This window comes from Scyliorhinus canicula, chromosome 5 (genome assembly GCF_902713615.1).
Source record: "Scyliorhinus canicula chromosome 5, sScyCan1.1, whole genome shotgun sequence".
Classification (NCBI taxonomy): domain Eukaryota; kingdom Metazoa; phylum Chordata; class Chondrichthyes; order Carcharhiniformes; family Scyliorhinidae; genus Scyliorhinus; species Scyliorhinus canicula.
In genome coordinates, this window is record NC_052150.1 from 116,039,513 (window position 1) to 116,052,074 (window position 12,562).

Sequence of the window (12,562 nt, forward strand, 5' to 3'; positions counted from 1 at the left end):
TTAGGCAGCAAAATTGTAATCTGTATTATAGAGCAGTGTGAACACATTGACTGAGTTTTTCACTTGTGTGCTCACCCAGGCCTGTAATTTTCCTGTCCATTAAGATGGATGGAGGAAAGAAGAAAAATGCTGGTTGGCAAACACACCAAGTTGAAACCTTTAGCCAATCTGTTCCATGTTTTATGGCAGATGTAGTCAGATAATTGCAACTAGAAAACACAAAACAGAGGAGCAATTCACAAAAATTCTGTCAAGTGTTTTGTGATTTATAAGGCACAAATAAATTTGAAAATTTTCAGTTAAGTATCGAAATGTACAGAAATTTAAATGGAAATTATTGCACAATATGGTTTATGTGCAAGAAGAAAATAGGTGAAGAAAACAACTGAAAAGGTGATGTTCACAAAAAGATAAAGCCTTCCGTATTTAACATGGAGTTCAACAACTTCAGACTGTGAACTCATTACTCAATTTATTTTCATTTCTTCCATCGATCCCTTTTCCCCTCACCGTTGTCTCCCCTCTTCCCAACCCCAGCTCACTAAGGGACATCCATTCCCTGTTCCAAGTTGTCCTTTAACACAATGCTTACCTTTGTTCTGCCATTAACACATTCTGATCTCTTAATGTGCCTCTACCAGCACCCATTTTGCCATGATCACCACCATTTATAGTCCCTTTGTCTACATCTAATCACTGGCCCTCTATCCAGCCCCACTACCCCCCCCCCCCCTCTTTAAATCCGATCCAATTCCAGTTCTTGCTCACTTTGACAAAGAGTCATCCAGACTCAAAACATTAGCTCCATTCTTTCTCCACAGATGCTGTCAGACCTGCTGAGATTTCCAGCATTTTCTGTTTTTGTGGCATAGCTTGCTAACCTTTATAATCTAATGATCTATTAATAAAGCCAAGTATCTCAGATGATTTTTAACTTTGACTGCCAACTTCAACGATTTGTTTACATACACCCATTTGTTTATATGCAGCTGAAAACCGTTTGAAAATGTAACATTTAGCCTTTTGTTGCCTCCCTTCATTCTATGTATCACTTCACACTTCTGTCTATTAAATTTCATCTGCCATGTTTTGCCAATTTCAGTCTGTCTCTGCCCTCCTTCAATTTGCACTATCCTACCTTGTCATTGTTTATTGCATCGTTGAGTTTGGTGTCATCTGCAAACTTTGAAATTCTGCCCCATATACCCAAATCCAGGCTATTAATATATATCAGAGAATTTATCCAAAACTGACCTCTGGTTTACAGCACTATAAACTGTCCTCTGGTCTAAAAATCAACCACACACCAATATACTTTACTTTCTGTCCTTTAGCGAATTAGATATCCACGCTTACCACCGTCTAGAAACAGGTTTTTAAATTACATTAAAAAATGTTTTTTTCTTTCTTCCCTCTCTAGGTATTATCTGACTCACACCACATTATACATGTTATTTACTTGCTTACAAACAGGCACTGTGATAACAACACAGTCATTTTGCAACTTATCCTTACTCGGGAACCATGAGCACAATTGTAGCCAGTGCAAATGTTTTCAATTTCCACTTTAAACAAAGAACATTCAGGAAATTATGGTTATGTTTTTAAACATTCACTCTTCTCATTTCTAAACTTATTTTTTTCTGCAAATCTTAAATGAACAACAAACAATTTTCTAATTTTCAAACTGTCTGGGGAGCTCTTTTAATAACAAGTAATAATAAATAGTCTTAACTCGAAATATGATTTTGACCACAAACTCAACATAGCTTAGACGATAGCTTGGGTGGTAGCACTTTTAACTATGAGCTACAGTTACAGATTCAATCCTCATGTCACTCAAGTGCATAATCTAGTTTTGACACTTAACAGTAACGTTGTCAGAAATAATGGGAAAATTTAATGCTTCCTCTGGAGATCGGCTGAGAGGATGAGGGTGGCACGGTGGCAGTGATTAGAAATGCTTCGTCACAGCGCCAGGGCCAGGTTCAATTCTAGCCTTGGGTGACTGCCTGTGTGGAGTATAGACTTTCACCCCGTGTCTGCATATATTTCCTCCAGTTTCCTCCCACAGTCCAAAGATGTGCAGGTTCGGTGGATTGGCCATGATAAAATTGTCCCTTAATGTCCAGGGATATGCAAGTTAGGTGGGGTTACGGAGATAGGGCAGGGGACCTAAGTAGGGTTCTCTTTCAGAGGGTCGGTGTAGACTCATAGGCCGAATGGCCTCCTTCTGCACTGTAGGAATTCTATAGTTCTGTAGTGATGAGGCAAGAAGGTGTAGACCCCTTCCCGACTCCTCATAATCAGGTCCAGCAGGGCAGTTAGGGTCGCGGACAGCCTTCACACTTGGAGGCCGAGGCCAATAAGTTTGCCCTTAATCACATTTGTCCATGCAGTTAGTGAGGAACTTTAGCCTTGGGCTTACTAGGCTACCAGCAGTGATCACGGCTTCTAGTTGTGCTGCTGATACTGATGTTACGAATCCAGACAGGTACCCCAATTTTGGTTAAGATCCCAGACTAGAACCCAATTATTTGCATTTAGCAAAAGTGTGAGGAAATGTCACTGTGCCACAGGAGTGATAACACTGATCAGGAGACAGCTTTTATATTAAAACAAACTTTAATTTGAACACAGAATTAAGCACAATAGAAACAAATAAATAGCTTCCCGAAACTTGCCACTACATTCCAATTAAGCAAACCCATATCTTTCATATACCAGGTTTTACTTGCTTTTCTTGGTGCAGAGTGTAAGGAGAGAATCCTTTTAGGACTGAACGGAAAACACTTCTGCTCAACTTCAAGTTCTGTAGGCAACTGCCTTTTCAACCAGACCTGGCTCCTCCTATTAACTATTTTGTTATACTCAAAGCACACAGCATTCTTTTGCCTTTGGTTACAGGATGTGCTTTGACTAGCCAGGACCAAACACAACGCTTCACTTTTAATCTCAGCTTCAGCAGTCATACTGTCGGCTTGCATTTTAACAACATTGCTGCAAAAATAAAAAGTATAAAATATGACAATTTCTTATATGCTTTGGAGAGCTACTGACAAATTAGAGGCCAGCAGCTCTTGGAATGTGAAATCTGCCTCACATCAGAAAGTGTGGTGGGTCATTGCCCTGGTGAAACTAGGGTGTTCATTTCAACAAAACAAGGTAAAATCTATTTCCGAGCTCAAAATTATATGAAGTCAAACTATGTATGTTGAGTCATCAGACATATGAATAGACCACTGTTACATAACATTTACTGGCCAACTCAGAAGAACACAAACAATGCAGTACTACTGCTGAGTAAAGGAATGCTGTATTAAGAGTAATGTGGGGGTTACAAAATGAACAAAAGATATTTTGAGAGTATCCAATTACTCTGCTGAACGATAATGCATAAATGTGGAGGTGGGAGTGTAGTTTGCTAGTCTTGCCATTTTTATCCCCAAATATGCTTATTAATACTGGCAAGACAATATTTTCTTTGTTTTCCTTGATATCTTTGCCGAAGACAAAAGAGGGGAAAGCTGTTTTCACTTTCTACCACTCCACAGGCTAGTTTAAATAAATGTCACTTATACCTTGCACAACTTTTGACATGGCCACCTTCTGATGATGCATGTTGTGCCAAAACGTCCAGGTGAAAGTGTAGTTAAGTGCTTGAAAGTCATTTTCCAAGAGTCGACAATAAAGTCTCAAATGTGGATTAGGGAATAAGTCAGTCTCTCAAAAGACAGATAGTTCATCTTTCTGTTTAATGCACTCTGCCAAGAGATTGAACATTGCATAAAAACATACATAGAAAATAGAAGCAGGAGTAGACCATTCAGCCCTTCGAGCGTGCTCCGCCTTTCATTATGATCATGGCTGAGCATCAAATTCAATACACTTTACCCCATATCCCTTGATCCCTTTAACCCCAAGAGCAATATCTATATAACTTTAAGATTACATTTAATACAAGAAAAATTAGAGCATTATTACTTACCTAAAATAACAAAACCATCTACCTCCTCATCATGGTTTGTGCCTTTCTTGGACGAATCCGTGTTCTTCTGAATTCCAAAAAGTTTCAGCATTTCACTCTGCAAGGCTGAAAGATAGATCCTTAAGCTTTGAACTGAAAGACAAGTACAGCTACACAACTATTTTTCCTCTAACAAAATAGAATAAGGGCAGCACGGTAGCAGTGGTTAACACTATGGCTTCACAGCGCCAGGGTCCCAGGTTCAATTCCCGGCTTGGGTCACTATCTGTGCAGAGTCTGCACATTCTCCCTGTGTCTGCATGGTTTCCTCCGGGTGCTCCGGCTTCCTCCCACAAGCCTTGAAAGACATGCTATTAGGTAATTTGGACATTCTGAATGCTCCCTCTGTGTACCCGAACAGGCGCTGGAATGTGGCGACTAGGGGCTTTTCACAGTAACTTCATTGCAGTGTTAATGTAAGCCTACTTGTAACAATAAAGATTATCAAACACAAACTTGGAATCAGAATAACTGTATATTTGACACCATATTGACTGCTTTAAAATTGGTTTTACTTCATTTGGATGTGGACATTATTGGCAAGGCCAGCACTTGTAGTTCATCCCTTTGGATCCTATTAACCTACAGGTATTGAATTGCTATGAGCCCTTGCTTTAAAACAAAAGTTATGGTAGCAGCCCTGCATCTGTCTTCAGTAAAGGCGATAGAAATTCTGCATTTATTCTTGCGGACATGTATTTAAGATATTCACACAAAGCTTAATTTCACAATTTTTCAAAATCTGAAGAACATTTTGGACAACGGAAACTATCATTTATTCCAAAGATGTGTTAATATTGAAGATTGTTTGCACTGATAGTAGTTATGCTACCACCAGTGTAAAGTTAAAATGGGTGAGACTTTGAGATGTTGTTAGATGTGATATTTGTGTTATGTGAGCTACAATTATATCAACATATCACAGATTCTGAAGTGACTCTTAGGTCCAGTAGATATTTCCCCTGTGGTGCCTTCTCTCCCTTCACCTTATTTCTAATGTGAATATAGAGGATGCCTTATTTTATGTAATATCTACAGATTCCTAAGAAGTTTCATATATAAATTTACTGGCTGCTTTATCGATAATTTTAAATCTGTTAGGGCAAAATAAATATCACTTGGACAACTAATTCAGCCTATTTGGAAACTGCAAGCTGTGTCTATTATAAGTCACTACAATAGATCAATTCCAAGTTCTAGGCTTCTCAAAGAAAAATCTTGTGGAATACCTGCATAAAGTAAAGTTTGAAATATAACTTAAGTTCAGCAATGATCAAAGGATCCTCTGAGCAAAACAGATCTCATAAGCTAAAAAGGGAAATCTTGTCCAGATGTTCATTTATCAATATCACCTAGTTTATTTAACTTTCTTTGAAGGTAATTGTCTCAATATAGTTGTACTCTGCACCTGCTGTTGGCTTGTAAAATCACCATAGTCCCAGATGACCACAGGCTGCTTTCCCCTTTGAGGTGTTATAACCCGAGAATCTCCATACCTCCGTCAAGGGGTAAGGTTGAGAAGGTGGGGCCTTCCTGAATAACCTCAACTGTTATGGGAATTGAACCCGTGCTGTTGGTCTCGCTCTGCATCACAAACCAGCTGTCGAGCTAACTGAGCTAAACCGGCCAGAACTAATCAAAGACTACATAGTATTGTTGATCAGCAAGGAATTAATATGAAAATTGTAATTAGAACCTTTCAAAGCCGCTGGCAATTCCAGGATATGAACCTTTAAGCCCTCACTCTGTGATGATACTGGTGTACTCACCTATAGATTCTAAAGTGTAAAATTATTATTTTTAATTCTAAGTTTAGATATACCCATTAAAAAAAATTCAAGTGATGTTTATACTAAATTCTTAGCATGGAAATGCAACTCAACTAAATTTTGTTAAAAGTCAACACGATCCCGAACAACCTAACATGATGTGGATTAGCAATAACTACATGACTAGAACATCAAATACACCACAGAAAAGTAGTTTCTGCCAACAAAGACTAAGGAAATATTAGCTGTGGAATACAATTTTTCATAATTGAATCTTGCAAATGAAAATATTAAATTGAATACATACTGAATTATAATTCACCCAAGCAGAAATGTCAGAGTTTTACCTCGGTTATTCATCTTCATTAGAGAATTAAGTTAATTGGGGATAGTCTGCAGTTGCAAAAAATGTACACTGTTGGTTGGAAGATGAGAGCTCACTTCGGGTTGCATCTAAACTGGAGAGGCATAAATATCCTGGCCGCAAGGTTTGCTAGTATCACACGGGAGGGTTTAAACTAGTATGGCAGGGGTTGGGCACCGGAGCAATAGGTCAGAAGGTGAAAGCATTAAGGTAGAACTAGGGGATAGGGCCAGTATGGCTCTGAGGCACAGTAGACAGGGAGATGTTGCTGAACACAACGGGTCTGGTGGCCTGAAGTGCATATGTTTTAATGAAAGAAGTATTACGGGTAAGGCAGATGAACTTGAGCTTGGATTAGTACTTGGAACTATGATGTTGTTGCCATTACAGAGACCTGGTTGAGGGAAGGACAGGATTGTCAGCTAAACGTTCCAGGATTTAGATGTTTCAGGCGGGATAGAGGGGATGTAAAAGGGGTGGCGGAGTTGCGCTACTGGTTAGGGAGAATATCTCAGCTGTACTACGGGAGTACGCCTCAGAGGGCAGTGAGGCTATATGGGTAGAGATTAGGAATAAGAAGGGTGCAGTCACAATGTTGGGGGTTTACTACAGGCCTCCCAACAGCCAGCAGGAAATAGAGGAGCAGATAGGTAGACAGAATTAGGAAAAGAGTAAAAACAACAGGGTTGTTGTGATGGGAGACTTCAACTTCCCCAATATTGACTGGGACTCACTTAGTGCTAGGGGCTTAGACGGGACAGAGTTTGTAAGGAGCATCCAGGAGGGATTCTTAAAATAATATGTAGACAGTCCAACTAGGGAAGGGGCTGTACTGGACCTGGTATTGGGGAATGAGCCAGGCCAGGTGGTAGAAGTTTCAGTAGGGGAGCATTTCAGAAACAGGGACCACAATTCGTTAAGTTTTAAAGTGCTGGTGGACAAGGATAAGAATGGTCCGAGGATGAATGTGCTAAATTGGGTGAAGGCTAATTATAACAATATTAGGTGGGAACTGAAGAACCTAGATTAGGGGCGGATGTTTGAAGGTAAATCAACATCTGACATGTGGGAGGCTTTCAAGTGCCAGTTGAAAGAAATTCAGGACCGGCATGTTCCTATGAGGAAGAAGGATAAATACAGCAAATTTCAGGAACCTTGGATAATGAGAGATATTGAAGGCCTCATCAAAAAGAAAAAGGAGGCATTTGTCAGGGTGAAAAGGCTGGGAACAGACAAAGCCTATGTGGAACATAAGAAAAGTAGGAAGGAACTTAAGCAAGGAGTCAGGAGGGCTAGAAGGGGTCACGAAAAGTCATTGGCAAATAGGGTTAAGGAAAATCCCACGGCTTTTTACACGTACATAAAAAGCAAGAGGGTAGCCAGGGAAAGGGTTGGCCCACTGAAGGATAGGCAAGGGAATCTATGTGTGGAGCCAGAGGAAATGGGCGAGGTGCTAAATGAATACTTTGCATCAGTATTCACCAAAGAGTTGGAATTGGTGGATGTTGAGTCTGGAGAAGGGTGTGTAGATAGCCTGGGTCACATTGATACCCAAAAAGACGAGGTGTTGGGCGTCTTGAAAAATATTAAGGTAGATAAGTCCCCAGGGCCTGATGGGATCTACCCCAGAATACTGAAGGAGGCTAGGGGGGAAATTGTTGAGGCCTTGACAGAAATCTTTGGATCCTCACTGTCTACAGGTGATGTTCCGGAGGACTGGAGAATAGCCAATGTTGTTCCTTTGTTTAAGAAGGGTAGCAAGGATAATCCAGGGAACTACAGGCCGGTGAGCCTTACATCAGTGGTAGGGAAATTACTGGAGAGAATTCTTCGAGACAGGATCTACTTGCATTTGGAAGCAAATGGACATATTAGTGAGAGGCAGCATGGTTTTGTGAAGGGGAGGTCGTGTCTCACTAACTTGATAGAGTTTTTCAAAGAGGTCACAAAGATGATTGATGCAGGTAGGGCAGTGGATGTTGTCAATATGGACTTCAGTAAGGCCTTTGACAAGGTCCTTGACAAGGTCCCTCATAGAATTTACAGTGCAGGAGGCCATTTGGCCCATCGAGTCTGCACCGGTCTTGGAAAGAGCACCCTACCCAAGGTCAACACCTCCACCCTATCCCCATAACCCAGTAACCCCACCCAACACTAAGGGCAATTTTGGATACTAAGGGCAATTTATCATGGACAATCCACCTAACCTGCACATCTTTGGACCGTGGGAGGAAACCGGAGCACCCGGAGGAAACCCACGCACACACGGGGAGGATGTGCAGACTCCACACAGACAGTGACCTAAGCTGGAATCGAACCTGGGACCCTGGAGCTGTGAAGCAATTGTGCTATCCACAATGCTACCGTGCTGCTCTATACATACAAGGATGGCAAGACTGGTACAAAAGTGGTAGACTGGTACAAAAGGTGAAGTCACATAGGATCAGGGGTGAGCTGGCAAGGTGGATACAGAACTGGCTAGGTCATAGAAGGCAGAGAGTAGCAATGGAAGGGTGCTTTTCTAATTGGAAGGTTGTGACTAGTGGTGTTCCACAGGGATCAGTGCTGTTCGTAGTATATATAAATGATTTGGAGGAAAATGTAACAGATCTAATTAGTAAGTTTGCAGACGACACAAAGGTTGGTGGAATTGTGGATAGCGATGAGGACTGTCAGAGGATACAGCAGGATTTAAATCGTTTGGAGACTTGGGCGGAGAGATGGCAGATGGAGTTTAATCTGGACATGGGGCAGCACGGTAGCATTGTGGATAGCACAATCGCTTCACAGCTCCAGGGTCCCAGGTTCGATTCCGGCTTGGGTCACTGTCTGTGCGGAGTCTGCACATCCTCCCCGTGTGTGCGTGGGTTTCCTCCGGGTGCTCCGGTTTCCTCCCACAGTCCAAAGATGTGCAGGTTAGGTGGATTGGCCATGATAAATTGCCCTTAGTGTCCAAAATGTCCCTTAGTGTTGGGTGGGGTTACTGGGTTATGGGGATAGGGTGGAGGTGTTAACCTTGGGTAAGGCGCTCTTTCCAGGAGCCGGTGCAGACTCGATGGGCCGAATGGCCTCCTTCTGTGCTGTAAATTCTATGAATCTATGAAATGTGAGGTAATGCATTTTGGAAGGTCTAAAGCAGGTAGGGAATATACAGTGAATGGTAGAACCCTCAAGAGTATTGAAAGTCAGAGAGATCTAGGTGTACAGGTCCACAGGTCACTGAAAGGGGCAACACAGGTGGAGAAGGTAGCCAAGAAGGCATACGGCATGCTTGCCTTCATTGGTCGGTGCACTGAGTATAAGAATTGGTAAGTCATGTTGCAGCTGTATAGAACCTTAGTTAGGCCACACTTGGAGTATAGTGTTCAATTCTGGTCGCCATACTACCAGAAGGATGTGGAGGCTTTGGAGAGGGTGCAGAAGAGATTTACCAGGATGTTGACTGGTATGGCGGGCATTAGTTATGAGGAGCGGTTGAATAAACTCGGTTGTTCTCACTGGAACGACGGAGGTTGAGGGGCAACCTGATAGAGGTGTACAAAATTATGAGGGGCATAGACAGAATGGATAGTCAGAAGCTTTTCCCCAGGGTAGAGGGGTCAATTACTAGGGTTTAAGGTGCGAGGGGTAAGGTTTAGAGTAGATGTACGAGGGAAGTTTTTTTTTTTTACACAGAGTGTAGTGGATGCCTGGAACTCGCTGCCGGAGGAGGTGGTGGAAGCAGGGACGATAGTGACATTTAAGGGGCATCTTGACAAATACATGAATGGAATGGGAATAGAGGGATACGGACCCAGGAAGTGTAGAAGATTGTGGTTTAGTCGGGCAGCATGGTCGGCAGGGGTTTGGAGGGCCGAAGGGCCTGTTCCTGTGCTGTACTTTTCTTTGTTCTTTGTTCGACTCAATTGGGGAGGCAGTGGCATAGTGGTATTATCATTGGACTAGTAATCCAGGGACCGAGGGCGTTGCTCTTGGGATCTAGGCTTGAATCGCGTCACGGCAGATGGTGAAAATTGAATTCAATAAAAATCTGGAATTAAAGTGTGATGATGACCATGAAACCATTGTTGATTGTAGTTAAAAACCCATCGGGTTCACTGATGTCCACTAGGGAAGTAAATCTGCCATCCTTACCTGGTCTGGCCTACATTTGACTCCAGGTCCACAGCAGTGGTTGAGTCTTATAAGCTCTCAGGGACAAGCAATAAATGCTGTCCCAGTCAGTGATGCCTCCCACAGCCAAATTTAAAAAAATTCTACTCACTCAACTTCTTGCCCCAAAATGTAATTCATTCTATTGACAATCACCCAGAAGTTATCTTACCTGCAAGAAATCATTTTAATTCAGTTGTTTTCTTTTACATTGTACCAACATTGATGGTATTGAGTTTTAGTGCAGGCAATTTTAATTAAATAAATTTAAATTAAAAGGGACTTTTTCCCTGGAGTATAGGAGGCTTAGGAGTGATCTTATAGAGGTCTATAAAATAATGAGTATAGATAAGGGAGATAGTCAGCATCCTTTCCCAAAGATAGAGGAGTCTAGAATTAGAGGACATAGGTTTAAGGTGAGGTGGAGATACAAAAGAAATCAGAGGGGAATTTCTTTCACACAGAGGGTGGTGAGCATCTGGAACAGGGTGCCAGAGGCAGTGGTAGTGGCAGGTTCAATTTTTTCCTTTAAAAAAGTTAGACAGTTACATGGGCAGGGTGGGTATAGAGGGATATGGGCCATTATACAGGCAAGTGGGACTAGCTTAGTGATAGAAACTGGGCATCATGGACAAGCTGGGCCAAAGGGCCCGTTTCCATGCTGTAAACATCTATGATTCTAACAATTTTCTGGGGTATGAAATATAGACTGTCCCACATTACACATAGGCAGATACACAAGAGTGTTTGTTCTGAGTCAACAAGCCAAAATTCTAACAGTAGAGAAAATGCTGAAAAATCAAGCTTTGACAAAGGGTCATCTGAACTCTTATGGCTCCTTCCAGATGTTGCCAGACCTGCTTTAGATTTTCCAGCATTTTCTCTTTTGGTTTCGCAGTAATTTGCTTTTATTCTAACAGTGGAGTTATTTTATCAATACAACCATGTTCACTGTGACACTACTGAATGTTCTTCCTCCTGCTCCACCTAATTGTTCCTCAAAAAAGTATACCAGGAGGTTTTGTGAAATCTTTCATAAATTATGACAAACAGAACACCGCATGAGATAATCTCAATGTTGTTTAACAACTGGGGAAAAAGGCAACTTTCTTGACCGTTCCCTTTTGTAAACATGTTGACCCAGTTACATCAACATGACATTTAGCAAATTAGCTGCACATCTGAACTGACCAACATTGGAAGTATGGTCACGCCAATGTTTTATTTTTTAAATTTCAGACTCCTCGCATCCGCATTATTAGTTTTCTGGGGCCTCTGCTGCTGGGCGGGCGGGGGAATGAGGGCAAGCAGTCCCTGCCTGTACTTACAGTAAAAAATAACTGCGTCACCAGCCTAACTCCACATCAAATCTAGGAAAAGCCGACAGAAAACACTGTCACTGCACACAGCCTCGTTTCGTCAATGGCGCTGGAAACTTGTCGGACAGGTTTCTGCCTTTCAAACAATCTTCCTCAGGCTCGGCCGCTCGAGCTTGTTTACCTCAGCTTCCGGGCACTGCCACGTCACGCCGCGTCATCACGCTATAGCCCATGACGCCATCACGCTGCATCATATAGCATGTCCAGGCCATTGACAGCTTCACTCTGGCCGTGAATGAATTCAAGGCCCTGCTTAAAGGCAAGCAGTTCCCGACAGATCCATGCACTCAGAGGAAAAAATAATGCTTTCAAAGATTACTAACAAAGCAATAATATCTCTACCCAGAGAGTAACCTGAATCCCAATATCTACCTGACATCATTGGTGACCCAGAAAGTCTACCTCCTAGTCAAGTGATTTACCAGCTATTACAACAGCCGCTTATCAGCAATGGGAAACAATCTTTTATTATTGTCACAAGTAGGCTTACATTAAAACTGCAATGAAGTTACTGTGAAAATCCCCTAGTCGCCACATTCCGGCGCCTGTTCGTGTACACTGAGGAAGAATTCAAAATGTCCAATTCACCAAACAAGCACGTCTTTCGGGACTTGTGGGAGGAAATCGGAGCACCCAGAGGAAACCCATGCAGACGCTATCACATGTATCCCCTAAACTTTCTCAACCCTCCCTCCATAGCTTGAATTTACCTTCTGTCCATTCACGTGCACAATTTTTGCTGCCATTCCAGACTTGTTAATTCTATCCTTTCTCTCTTTCCCTCATCACGTATTGTTTTTTCCTTTCGTGTACTGCCCCTGCCAGATCACCGACATCAAAATTGCGAACAATCTATTTGACCCTGCGCTGT

The 12,562-nt window shown here is 42.0% G+C and overlaps 1 protein-coding gene across 1 annotated transcript in view; it reads right to left on the reverse strand.

The window, feature by feature from the left end:
- Nucleotides 1-12,562, reverse strand: part of umad1 (UBAP1-MVB12-associated (UMA) domain containing 1) — a 78,374-nt gene that overhangs the window by 65,211 nt on the left and 601 nt on the right. Inside the window, exon 2 of the mRNA XM_038797523.1 lies at nucleotides 3,989-4,093. Within this exon, the coding sequence (XP_038653451.1) occupies nucleotides 3,989-4,079 (91 nt within the window). The 5' untranslated portion in view covers nucleotides 4,080-4,093. The remainder of the gene's footprint in view (nucleotides 1-3,988; nucleotides 4,094-12,562) is intronic.